We start from the raw sequence: 13,584 nt of genomic DNA, 5'->3' as shown, positions 1-13,584 counted from the left end.
GTCTGGTAGATGATAGTGTGTGAAGAGTCACAGTGCATACTTGTAGCCATCCCCGAACCAGGCCTAGCATTCCCATGGCCTCCTTCCTCTTCTTGTTCAGGAGAATCTTTTAGTTACTGCAGAATCTTTTAGTTACTGCAGGTTTCCCAGGTTACGTCCCCTGTCTGTGACTACTAATGTAGTCCCTGAGGGCCACTTGTGCATGTGCAGACCTTATGTCATGCTGGCAGCTAAAGAGAGACATCACAGTGCTGTCTGGGCCATCCGGATGCTGTTTCTATATTCTGCAGATGATTCTTCGGAATGAATTATCATCGCCACTATACTGGTTGGCTGCTGTCCCGTTTTGAGTCACTGAAACCAGCTGAACCTGATAATGACATCTTTAAACATGGGGCTTCACTAGCCTACTCATTGGTAGAATGACAAGCATCTGTGGAATAAATTAAACACAAAACAGCTCATTTTTTGGTGTCCTATATATAAATACCATTGAATCATCAGACTCTTTGCACTACTAAACTCTCTCAATTCTAACTCAGTTAATGGCATTAATGAGATACCTGTCACTTCCCATTCCTGCACCTGGTTCTTTAAGAGCAGTAGATAATTGTGACATCCACAGCACAATCCATTCAATAGCATTTATGATTTAATGCCTGGAGCTTTCCATAGAAAAATTTTTGACTCCAAAGAATGAAACGGAAACTGCAATTCATTATTTATCTAAGTGAACACCTAAAGTATAAGTTTTTGTAACCCTTCAATATCTGAAACATATAAGACATGCTTGATGGGCAAAACTTCAACACACAGCAAAAAAGTAATCTCCAGGTGTCTTGAAGCAGTGTGAAGCATCTGAAAAGATACTTTCGCAGGGATGGAAGCCCTGAGGTCACATAAATATCGTCCTACAAACTCTGTCAGTTCCTTGCCTGGAGGCCATTAATCTCCTCAAAGAACCGCAGTGAGAATTCCTTCCTGCAGAGAGCGGAATTGTTCCAGCCTTATGGCGAGAGAGAGAACTGTGACATCAAACATTAACTATATATTCTTGGCAAGAGGTCTGGCCTGACAGCTTCTATTGGCCAGAAAATCTGTCCACAGCAGGCGGTGTCTTCACACCTGGACCTCAGCTTAGCAGCTCTTTGAAAGCTTTGAAGATAAGACTACAGGTTCTCAAAAATAATTACAAAATCCCAAGTCTCGTTGGCATGTTGTAGGAAGCACGCTAAGTGTTCCTGGGTCTGTTTGCTTCCCTGCCTTCCCCTTTTGAGTTCTTCACCCATACCCATCTGTGGCGGTCCGTATAGTGTATACCAACATTCAGTCATCATCAATCGCTTTTATAATTTTTTAAATAAAAAGGCAGTGAACTCCTCAGCTATAATGTCAGCAAGCTAACTGGCATAAAGTGACGCTCAGAGTTCATGGGCCACAGCTCTGACTCGGTGCTGAGCCTCCTCCTCGCTGTTATCACCTGACTGGACAACATACCCGAGACGCAGGGCAGGATACAGCGATTGTGCACACTGCCTGCTTGCATTGGGGTCTGTGAAGACATGGATCCAGTCTGCTCTTTGATTCTCTCCTCAGATCTACGGAATCAGGCCCATTCCTTGCTTGCTTGCCACCACAGTCAGTTGCATAAAACTTGTGCTTGGCTTTCAGTGACAGATCCCCTAACGTGCTCACCCTGGAGGAGTTCACAGTCCTAAGGAACCAGCTGGTTGTACCTCAGGGCACAGACCCCAGAAAAGCAAACTCAGGAGACATGCCTAAGAACCTGGTGCAGGAAGGTCAGCCTGAAACGGGAAGAGTAAGGCCATCATCATGTTTAAATTTTTGTCATTAAAGGAAGAACCACACTGGGAGCTCAGCTTCTACCACAGAATGGGAAACAATTCCTTCCCAAAGAAAAGAAGGTCTGAAGAAGGGATATGGGAATTATTTGTTGGCAAATCCTCCCAGGTTTATAGTGACTTGAGAGATGAATTAAGTTGTCTCTTGTGGGACGTTTATACATTTCAAACAACGAAGAATGACACCTAACAGGCCCCCTGAGAGGCAGGAAGAAATCTCACAGGTTAGAAAAAGTCCAGACCTTGTGATGGCTAGGGGGGAATCACTTGTAAAAAGTATGGCACAATGTTTTCTCACTGACTTGATGATGGAATCATCAATAAATTTTCAAAGCATTGCTCCATGTGACTAACGAGCCATAATTGAAAGCCACATAACTTTTACCTAGAATAGTGGATGCTGAGCTTCTCTGTGCATGATATACACGCAAGCCTGACAAAACATGCAACTGTCCAATTAAGATATGTACGTCCACAGAATGTCTGCCCGTGTGCACTTTTCGCTAAGCAAGGTAAATTTCTGTCTCATCCTCATTTAGATGCTCTCCAGCCCACCGCCCAGCCTTCAGAAGTCATGTTTTTGTGGCAGGAATAAATGCAGCTGAGTGAGGACATCAGCCGACTGGGTCTCTTCTCTGGGACACTTCCGGCTGTGTGCACCAGACCACCGAGGCCCGGGTGTCCAGCCAGGGATCTCAGCATCTCTGCATCTGATCCTTCATTCATTAGGAACTCAGTGGCCCCACCCCCAGGGTGTTGGGTGGGTTAAAGTTGTTTAGAGCTCTCTCTGGCATTTTCTATGTGCTGCAGAGGTATTCACTTGCTGTGGCTTTCTTTTCATTCCTGTCCTGTCTCTAAGATGCAGCATGCTTTCCCTGACCCTGGTTGTAGCACTTGAGCCTCATTCACCATATCAGCCATTCTCCTCCCATTCCATACAACTGGGAATTTTCCCTTTGTCAGACCCCAGAAAGTCATCTGTGGGAAGCCTTGCAGCCAGGGTCACAGGCCAGAGTTGACTTAAAAACAACAATAACAACAACAGCAAAAACCCCTGATTTGAGTGTAGCTCTGTTGACACTTGGTGAATCAAAAAAGAAAATATTAGGGATTTGATATTTTACCAAAGAACACCTTTGTGTCTGTGACTGTGTGTGAGTGTGTGTGTGCACGCGCGCGTGCACGTGCGTGTGCATGCAAAAGGAGAGAGCACCTTTGCTGGGCAATGGGGAAACAGCCGTACGATCTTCTGGGACAGAAATGGTAGCCTGCTTCTGGGACAGGTGCAGGCGGTGGGGGGGGGGGGGGGGCTGGCGGTGAGTCCGATGGCTCCAGGCTCTGAGCAGTGGCTGCCAGGTGTGGGAGGCCAGCTGCTCTCCACTCACTGCAGAAAAAGCAGACAGAGAAAGCCATTTACAGAATGTAGCCAGAGCCTGAACATTCATTTCTGCTTAAAACATCAGTGTGCCTCCGTTTACTAATTCTTTTCAATTAGCAGCCTGGATTGTTTTGTTTTTCACTTTTTTTTGTTTTTCACTTTTGGGTTTTTTGTTTGGCTGGTTTTGGTTTTTTGAATCGCTTAATCATAACTTCTTTTGAATCTATTCAAAGCACATGATTTTCAATGTGTGTTTCTTTAAAGAAGAGTGAAACTTACGCCGTTTGTCCCAGGGAAAACTCACTGCAAGTTTTTATTTTTTCCACCATATTAAACTTCTGTCTCGGCCACACCTAATTCAACCGCACTCGGCCTAATGACTGCTCTCCTCTGAGTCAGTCCCAAGACACAACTTCATTTTCTTAGAAACAAGCTTCTCTGTTTGCATGCTCATGTTTCACAGAGCTACACCAAATCTAATTATATTACATAATTCCAATGACACGTTCAGTTGGCATAAACAGATTTGAAAGCAGACTCAGCAGGGTATGAGGGAGCCTGAAAGTTGCTGGTGTAAGCAAAAGGCAGTTGGTATCCAGGGACGAGGAGCCTGAGCCTCGCGTCCTCCCATGTCTGTATGTGGTAGGCATCACCACTGAGTGCTCTCCAGAGGCAGGGAGGAGCACGGGGAGCCACGGCTTCAGGCAGAGTGAGTGCCCATGGCTGGCAAGGCTGGAGAGATCTCCAGGCCTGGGTGGAGACAATGCCATCTGAGCCAAAAGGCAACTAACACGGAGTACTGAGCAAGAAACCAAGTAGTGACTAAGGGCAGACTCCCTCCACGGTGCCAGGTTTATCACGGCTGCTTGTTCCGCCCAGTTCAACCCTCAGCATCGCTCACCAGTCTTCCATGGAAACTGCATGGCCTTACAGAGAACCCCCACGGTAGCTGCAGCTTCATTTGGGACCTTGTGGTTTCCCTAAATTTACAAGGCGGAGTTTCTTGTTTAAGTGAACAGACGACAACACCTCTGTTCTAGAGAAAGAAAGCTTCAGATGAAGGGTTTCTGTTGAAATAGGGCTGTGTCTCTCCCACACCTCCGTCTTCCCTGTCTGCCTGTGTATGAAGCTCTGTGGATCTTTCATCAGGATAGGATCGACCACGGGGCAGTGAGACGGACAGTTGCTGATAGAAGTAGCCTCTGCATAGGCTTTGCCTCTCACAGGTCATAAAACGGACACTCACGGCGGCTTGTTTGGAGGCAGCCTTTGAGACCTTGCCGTTTGGCTTTGCTTTCTTCTGTGAAGAAATCTTGCATTTAGAGAGGAAAACAATTCTGCCTCTGGTTCATTGTAAAGTGCTCCCTCACTTTCACAAGGCAAAGAAAGCGGTGTAACGTTCCGAGGTTCAAGAAAATGAAGAGTCGGGTTGTACACGGAGGCCTGGTCTGTGGGCCTCGGCTCCTCTCCCGCCGGTTGTCAGCCGTGAGCTTTCTGTTCTGATGGGGAGCCCAGGGCTGGAGGGCACATGAGCCTTTCTCCCAGGAGAGAGGGCCGAGGTGCTGATCTGTGAGCCCGCTGGAGAAGGAGGTAGGGGCGCTGGGAGAACACGGCTGTCGTGATGTCATCTCTGTGGTGCTGCTTTGGTTGGAAGGTTTGGGGTCTCGGCAGGCATTGCACCTGCAGTTAGGATACGTAGGCCAAACCCCATCTGCCACCCCTGGCTGTCTGCAGCTCGTGTGGTGCCTGAGGTCCCCGCTCCCCCAGCTTCATTTCTAACACTGAACTTGCTGGGACCATAGGAGACTGACTAAATACCTATTGACACAGGCCGGTAGCACATCCCCCAGGCCGCCCCTGGGGAAGGGGAGTGACACAGACCGGTAGCACATCCCCAGGCCGCCCCTGGGAAAGGGGAGTCTCAAGCTGTGGACCACCTGGTGCGTGAGTGTAGGAAATCCTCCCCTCTCTGTCCCCTTCCCACGAGTTCTGCTGAGCCTGGCTGTGGGGCTTTCGGCCTCTGGCCTGGTTCACCCTCTTAAATTAACGTGTTAACGTACACTGACAGATGCACGTGTCTATGGTGAAACGTGAACCGTTAGGTTGGAAACTTTTCATTTACAAGTGTGGGGTGTCCCAGAGGACTCACACGTGTGAAGGTGCTGTCTGCCAGAACCCTTCCAGTCAGGGTGCGGCAGAGTGACAGGCCTCCGATCCCTGGGTGAGTGGGAGAGCGTCTGGGGGACTGTCTCAGGGGGTCAGTGGAGCTCACTGGAAGGGTCACAAGGACGGCTTGATTGACGAGGAGCAGCTTCTCAGAGAACCGGGGCAGAGGCACCAATGTCTGAGAGCCAAGGGCACACACGCCTCATGGGGTTGCTCAAGAGGCACCCGGGAGTAAACGGGAGAGCTGGCTGGCTGTTCACCTCTCTCCTGCTCCCTGCGTCCCCTCTCTGGAGCTCGATCAGGGCTGAGTGCTGAGGTATGGCGGCTGCTTACAGGTGTGCGTTGTGACGGACAGGGCTGTGCTCCTCCAAGTTCAAGGGCAGCCACCACCAGCAGGAGACTGAGTCCTCTGAGTTGTCTTGGAACCAGACTTACTTGGGGAATACTAGCCTCTTGTTTGGTTCTAACTGGTAGAAATGGGAAGACAAAGTTGAAGCAGTTACCGCTGGGGCTCCTGGTTAGGTGTTGAGCACAGTGAGGCACAGGACCCTCAGACATCATCACGGAAGCTGGCCTGAGCTTGGACTTGGCCTGAGCCAGAATGTAGATGTTTCCTTCAGAGTAGGACAGATACGAGGCCCTTCCTCAGACAGAATGATCTGGTCTTTGTTCTAGAGGTTTTCTTAATGTCCCAGAGTTGGGAGAGGCTAGAGAATGGACCAGCCCGGTAGGAGCAGCCTAAAATAGACGACTCAGGGAGGCACCGTGGAAAGGTGGAGAGCAGCCAGATGTGTGGACACCCTGAGTGTAATTTATAAGTCTGTAAATGTAAGGTGTGGGAGGAGATGTACACCAGACCCAAAGGCCCAGAGAGGTGGCAGGAGCGCAGCCCAGAGGCTCCGTGGGCCAGAGCCGTTCCAGCCACGCTCCCCAGTGAGGCTGTGTCCTGTGACGGGCAATAAAGAACACTCATTGTGTCCACACGGAAAACCAGAACCGTGTTTCCAGTTGATGTGGGCTGAGTCCTGTCACCTTTATATTGCTTTTTATGGGTATAAAATTTGCTTTACAATATTTTCACAATTTTTTTTCTTCATAGCACCATAGTATCTTTTCGGGAAATATACTTGGTATAAAGCAGCTCAAGGCTTCTCCAGACAAACCTAAGTACAACTATTGTGGTGCAGGTGAGCTTGAGGTCACAGGGCTAAGGAGGCCCTGCCGGCAGTCTGGGGGGAGATGACTTCTATTGAGATGACCTCTGTGTCCCCCTCTGTCCAGATTCACAACTGGGGAGTTAAAAGTTGGCTCTAACGTTGCTGATGTTAATGGCCCTGTGGGATCCCTTGGGAAGACAGTGAATATTTGGGCTCAGAAATCCTACCAGACAGGACACAGGCCGCCCTGGGACAACTTAGGGTGCCTAGGACCTCCCAAGCAGGGTCACCTTCTTTTTGCCTTTAGATACTTATTTTCTTATACTTTGGTCCATCTTGTAAATGGTAAGAGACACTGAAAAAGTGTTTACACAGGCTCTGTGCTTGATTTAGATACTAAATCTTAATGCGAAGAAAAAACTGCCTATGCTATCTGCCCTCAGTCATTCTTACATTTGCACTAAGCAACTTGATGAGGTGGTTTGGAGCTGGAGAGGAAGAGGAAGGAGAATGGAAGAGGATGATGGTGATCAAGAAATGTCGCACACTCACTGGAGTCGTGACAGTGAAACCCTCAAGTGCGAACTCAGGTGAAGGATGTCTTTAGACATACTGCCTTTGCAGCTCTTCAATATGCTGTACAAGTACAACTTAAAGGTTTTCACAGCGTGCTGTGATGTAGATGGCCATTGTTTATCATAGGTAGAAACTGTACGTCTGTTTCCTTCTTGACTCGAAGTCTGTGCAAGCTGGGACTCCCTGCTTCAGCCTCACACACGTCTCCAAGCCTCATAGGAGCTTCTCTGAGACCTCAGGACCTTCATGCTGTATTCTCTTCTCTGTTCTTTTTGCTTCGCAACCCCAATGTGACCATCAGAGTCACATTGCCTGGGAGATCATGAAGCCGAAGGACAAACCCAGAGCCTCTTCCAGACCTCGGTTTAACTTCAGAACATAGACGAGCCCATTTTTGCCTTGACTCTTACTCTGAAATGCCGTGGGACAGAGGACACCACACCACCACAGTTGATGAAAATCAGAGGCTCCCAGCCAGCCCCTTTTTCTCCCCACCACACCTGCACTGGAAATGTGGCCTGTAGGACATCTATGCATCCTGCCTGATTCCATGCTGGGTTCCCACAAGGTGTGAGGAAGCCCAGAAGTTTTGAAGAGTTCTAGTCTGGAGATAATGAACTGTATCCATTCCAACATAACTGAACTAGGAGAGAACTAGAAGAGAAGTAAGTGGAGACTGAAAATCAGGTCCTCTCAGAGCACCCATGACTGACACTACCTGGAACCCAAGACCTCCAGCCAGCTGTGTTCTATTTATTTGGTCATGTAGATCTCCCAGGCGGAGACCCTCCCTCCCGCACAAAACCTTCCTATGGATGGGCTGCTGCAAAGCAGCAGATGCAGACATGATTGAACTTCTCTGGACTTGGCTGCCCTTCCTTCCCACCATCTACCCCCTGCCAGTGTCACTGTGCACAGAGACGTTTTCATACTCACAAAAGAAAACCAAAACGTGTCTGTCAGAGAAAACACTTATCAAGCATCAACAACTTCTAAAGCATGGAAGGAAAGCTGGGTGCTGGTGGCTCACACCTGTCATCCTGGCTACTCAGGAGGCTGAGATCTGAGGATCATGGTTCAAAGCCAGCCCGGACAGGAATGTCTGTGAGACTTTTATCTCCAATAAACCACCAGAAAACTGGAAGTGGCACTGTGGCTCAAGTGGTAGAGTGCTCGCTTGAGCTGATGAGCTGAGGGACAGCGCCCAGGCCCAGAGTTCAAGCCCCACGACCAGACCCCCCCCAAAGAAAAAAGAAGGAAGGAAAGATGATCAGAAGCCTGGTGCTGGTGTAATCCTCTAATCCTGGCTATTCAGGAGGCTGAGATCTGAGGATCGTGAGTTAAAGCCAGCTCAGGCAAGAAAGTCCATGAGATTCTTATTTTCAGTACTCAGAAGAAGCCAGAAGTGGCTCTGTGGCTCAAGTGGTAGAGCACTAGCCTTGAGCAAAAGAAGTTCAGGAATAGCATCCAGGCCGAGAGTTCAAGCCACAGGCCCAGCAATAAATAAGTAAATTAATTAATTAATTTTTAAAAATCCAAAAAGGAAGGTGACTCTTTTTGGGAGAGAATACATTATAATACCTTTATCAGTGGTCACACAAAATCACATTGAACCTAAGTTGAATCCATCTACTACTTAGTAGGATTGGTAGAGAACAGAGGGAGGTATGGAAGGACACCACAGAGATGGACAGAAGAGCGTTGGAAAGCTTCTTAGGGAAACTCCATGCGATCACGAGCTAGCTTCTACCACAAGTGAATCGAACAGACAATTCAGCCTTAGAAGGAAGAATCTGTCAATGAAAGACAGGGCTCCGTGGACATGCGTGAAGCATGGGCTTCACTTGGATTCTGGCTTAGCAAGGAGATCAGTTGAGGCACTTACAAACATCATTGGTCATTCACACACCAAGCGCTGCTTCTATCAGTCAATCAACATTTCCCTTCAATAGTGAGAAAAGGATTGTTCTAGCTATCCAGATGGTCCAGAGAGAGAGAGTGAGCTGGGGACAGGCTGAGTGAGCTCCTGAGCGTCCTTGGTCCTCAGCTTTCAGTTGGGAAAGTGTCGTGTTAGCTGAGGAGGTTTCCATCGACACATCAAAGGGTGCATTCCAGGAGGTGGATAGCCAGATCGCAGGATGGGGTTGAGATTAGTCACACAAAAGAACAGAGCCTCATCCTGTCTAGAGACAGGATGTGTGTGTAATGTCACACACTCAGGATCCTGTGGCTTTGCTGTCTCTGCTCCAAAACAGGCAAACACACACCAGCAGTTTTGCACTGGCATCAAGTTTTCTCAATGCACATCATCCAGTCGTACTTCCCACACCCACTTACAGCTCCCATTGGCTCTATAGCCCCCTGAAACCGAATGTTTAATGGTATTTTAAAAATTATTCTTATATTCTGGTGTCATAATGGTATTACGGTTATGTTTTGCTTAAGAAAAACCAGTTTTATCTTTTGTAGGTGTATATTGAGATGTTTATATCCAGACTTGACTTTAAAATGTCAGTTGATCGTGCTCCTTGGTTAGAGTTACTAATCAACAGAGGATGGTTGTTGATGCTGGGTGTATTTATTCTGTCTGTGTTTGAAGTTTCTATTCTTCAAGAGTTTGAGAGGGAACAAACCTACTGCTCTCAGTTGGGTTATTTCCCAGGAGAGGTGAGCCTAGAAGCTGGCAGGAGGAAGAATATGGCAGATTCATCAAGGACGTGGAAGCCATCAGGGCCTGGGAGAGACTTCTGGGCGGAATGGGAAGCAATGGCTGGAACCTCAGCCCTCCCTCCACAGACGGCAGCCAGCACACCCAGCTTCTCCTCACGTGGGTTCCTCTGTCCCCTTCCAGCTGGTCTGTGGGGAACTGGAGCGCCTGCAGCCGGACGTGCGGCGGTGGCACACAGAGCCGGCCCGTGCGGTGCACACAGCGAGCGCGCTACCACGTGGAGCCCGTCCCCGCCAGCCGGTGTCCCCAGCCTGCGCCCTCCAGCCACCAGGCCTGCAACTCTCAGAGCTGCCCACCCGCGTGGAGCACGGGGCCCTGGGCGGAGGTAAGCAGGCAGGGTTGACAGGGGTGGGGTCAGGGTGTAGGTAGGCACTGGCCACGAAGGTGACTGGACTGTGTGGACGCTGGTGGGGTCTGCCTCCTCCACCCCCCACCATGGACTGTGGAAGCCGTCTCCAGTTGACCTTGTTTCCTCTGGCAGTGCTCTCGGACCTGCGGGAAGGGGTGGAGGAAGAGGACTGTGGTGTGCAAGAGCACCAACCCTGCTGCCAGAGCACAGCTGCTGCCCAGCACCGCCTGTGACCCGGAGCTCAAGCCCAAGACGCAGGAGGCCTGTCTGCCCAGGCGCTGCCACAAGCCCCGGAAGCTGCAGTGGCTCGTGTCCGCCTGGTCCCAGGTCAGGGCTGGGCTGTATCGTGTCCGCCTGGTCTCAGGTCAGGGCTGGACTGTATCGTGTCCGCCTGGTCTCAGGTCAGGGCTGGACTGTATCGTGTCCGCCTGGTCCCAGGTCAGGGCTGAGCTGTATCGTGTCTCCCTGGTCCCAGGTCAGGGCTGGGCTGTATCGTGTCTCCCTGGTCCCAGGTCAGGGCTGGGCTGTATCGTGTCTCCCTGGTCCCAGGTCAGGGCTGGGCTGTATCGTGTCTCCCTGGTCCCAGGTCAGGGCTGGGCTTCAGAGTGAGCACCCCCCCATATTTCGTCCTTCTCCACTGTCCAGGCTCAGTCTCCTCTTCTCATCTGGGTCTCCTCACGTGGTCCGAGTGTCTGGCGTTCCCTCTTGGACGCTGGCCTCCGAATCCCGACCTCCGAGCACCTCCCCACCACTGTCTGTGCTGCCCTGTCAGTCCTGTCCAGCGGAGGGGTAGAGGGTGGGCACAAGGGGTCCAGAGGACTCAACTGTCTCTAGGATGGTTGTAGTTACTTCCGTGATGCCCAGAGCAGCGCTGGGCGATGGTGCAGAGTCGGGTGCGTGTGCTGCGGGAGTTTCCACACCGGCCTCTGCATCTGCCTCCCCTGTGAGCATGCGCTGCCCATCCTCCTGACGAAGGACAAGGCTTTCCATCTGCTCCACCCAGGGCGGCAGCCTCACGTGGCCAGACAACAGCGGGAGGGTTTGGAGCCCTGAGCGCTCCCTGCCCCGCTTCAGCAAGTGAGCCCAAAGGGCACCACAGTGACCGTGGGGCCCGGCCACGTGTGCATCCCACTTGAACCTCAGAATCATCCCTTCCTTCTCTTCTGCTTGCTTCCTCAGATAGGAGAGTTCTATGTAGCCCGGGCTGGCCTTGAACTCCAGATTCTCCAGTCTTGGCTTCTTAAGTCTAGCCTTATAATTGTGTGCTGCCAGGCCTGGCCTACAAGCTTTCTTTTCTTTCTTTTGTTGGTCGTGGGGCTTGAACTCTGGTCCTGACCGCTGTCCCTCAGCTTTTCAGCTCAAGGCAAGCGCTCTACTACTTAAGCCACAGCGCCATTTCTAGTTTTCTAATGGTTTATTGGAGATAAGAGTCTCATGGACTTTCCTGCCCGGGCCGGCTTTGAACTTCGATCCTCAGATCTCTCAGCCTCCTGAGTAGCTAGGATGACAGGTGTGAGCCACCAGCACCTGGCTTAATCTTCCTTTTCTTTAAAAAAAAAAAAAAGATGTGGTGACACCTTTTCCTCAAATGGCGATGTGTGTATTACGTGTTCATCTGATATCATCAGCAATGTGTGTATTACGTGTTCATCTGATATCATCAGCAATGTGTGTATTACGTGTTCATCTGATACCATCAGCGATGTGTGTATTACCTGTTCATCTGATATCATCAGCAATGTGTGTATTACCTGTTCATCTGGTATCATCAGCAATGTGTGTATTACCTGTTCATCTAATATCATCAGTGATGTGTGTATTACATGTTCATCTGATATCATCAGGGGAGATTTTGATCACTGGTTTTGCAAAAACAAAAAAAAAAATCTAAGAATCTCTTTGTCCTTTATCTTCAGTGCTCTGTGACATGTGAAAGAGGAACCCAGAAAAGATTCCTAAAGTGTGCCGAAAAGTACATTTCTGGCAAGTACCGGGAGCTTCCCTGGAAGAAGTGCTCCCTTCTGCCGCAGCCCGGCCTGGAGCTGGAGCGCACCTGCGCCCTACGGCCCTGCAGCCAGCCCCACCCCCATGCGGCACGGGGCAGCTGGTTTGCCTCGCCCTGGTCCCAGGTAAGAGGCTGTGGATATTTGAGGACCGGGGTGGGCACTGCTTGCTGCCTGGAAGCCAAGAGCTGGTGTGTGTGTGGGGTCCCAGCAGGGGTGTGGTCCCCAAAGCCCACCAGGCCCCACGCCTGCTGTGGGCACCACACGCCCAGCACGGACGGAGCCCACGTCCGCTGAAGCCTCCGTGGAAGGAGATGACGTGTTCTTGACAAAATCTGGGCAAATTCTCCTAAAAGTAGAGGATCTAGAATAAATCTACGGCTGTCTGTAGGCTGAGCACAGCTCTTTCCTCTGGCCCTCCCCATTCCCTGGGGAACTTCAACTCTGCACACACCCCACCTACCATGGACCCAAAGTAATGATCAGTGCTATTGATTTAAACCCCAGCCCAGTTGGGAAACTGAGATGGAGTAGACTTAGTTATTTGTGTATGCATGTATGTATGTGTTCGTGTTTGTTTGGAAATTCGAGGGATTGAATTGGGGACCTTCCAGTAAGCAAGTGCTCTACCACCTGAGCTACAGACCCGTCCCAGTGCAGCAGTGCTCAGAGCTGAGGGTTCTGACCTCAGCAGTGCACGAACTCACAGGTGCGTTCACAGCTTGGCAGATTGAGAGTCAATGGAAGCCTGAGGAGTCGGGGCTGGGTTGGTAGAAGCGGGGTGCTGAGGACACGCCCCTGAAGCCGTCTTCCAGCTCCATTCTCTTTTCCCCTTTCTCACCATGAGGCGAGCACCTTCGCCTCTCCAGCGCTGTTCCACCTGTCACTGAGGTAGAAGCCAGCCACCCCTGGACAGGGGGCCTCAGGGAACCTCAGCGAACACGAACCCAAGTAAACCCTACTTCTTTTTAAAGTCATTTTCTCAGGTGTGTTGTCAGAGTGAAAGAACATGATAACACATTCTCCCAAAGGTATTTAAGACAGAAATTATTTAAATTATTGGAGCAGGAGGTATCTAACACATGCCCCTTGCAAATATTTCCTTTTGTCAATGGACAGAAAAGCGCCAACCCCACACTTCTTTTTTTTGGGGGGGGGTCTGGTGGTGGGGTCTGAACTCTGGGCCTGGGCGCTGTCCCTCAGCTCTTCAGCTCAAGGCTAGCGCTCTACCACTTGAGCCACAGTGCCACTTCCGGCTTTTTACTTTTTACTTGGTGCTGGGGAATCGAACCCAGGGCCTCAGGCATGCAAGGCAAGTGCTCTACCACTGAGCCATCTTCCCAGCCCCGACCCACACATCTTTTC

The 13,584-nt window shown here is 50.3% G+C and overlaps 1 protein-coding gene across 1 annotated transcript in view; it reads left to right on the top strand.

Moving 5' to 3' along the window:
* Nucleotides 1-13,584, top strand: part of Adamts16 (ADAM metallopeptidase with thrombospondin type 1 motif 16) — a 99,946-nt gene that overhangs the window by 82,308 nt on the left and 4,054 nt on the right. Inside the window, exons 19-21 of the mRNA XM_042695198.1 lie at nucleotides 9,991-10,192; nucleotides 10,349-10,543; nucleotides 12,133-12,345. Coding sequence (XP_042551132.1) covers nucleotides 9,991-10,192; nucleotides 10,349-10,543; nucleotides 12,133-12,345 — 610 coding nt within the window. The remainder of the gene's footprint in view (nucleotides 1-9,990; nucleotides 10,193-10,348; nucleotides 10,544-12,132; nucleotides 12,346-13,584) is intronic.

Source organism: Dipodomys spectabilis, unplaced genomic scaffold, assembly GCF_019054845.1.
Source record: "Dipodomys spectabilis isolate Male_0828 unplaced genomic scaffold, ASM1905484v1 ptg000179l, whole genome shotgun sequence".
Lineage (NCBI taxonomy): Eukaryota > Metazoa > Chordata > Mammalia > Rodentia > Heteromyidae > Dipodomys > Dipodomys spectabilis.
The sequence above is the reverse complement of the archived record's forward strand: the minus strand, read 5'-3'. Positions and strand labels throughout refer to the sequence as shown.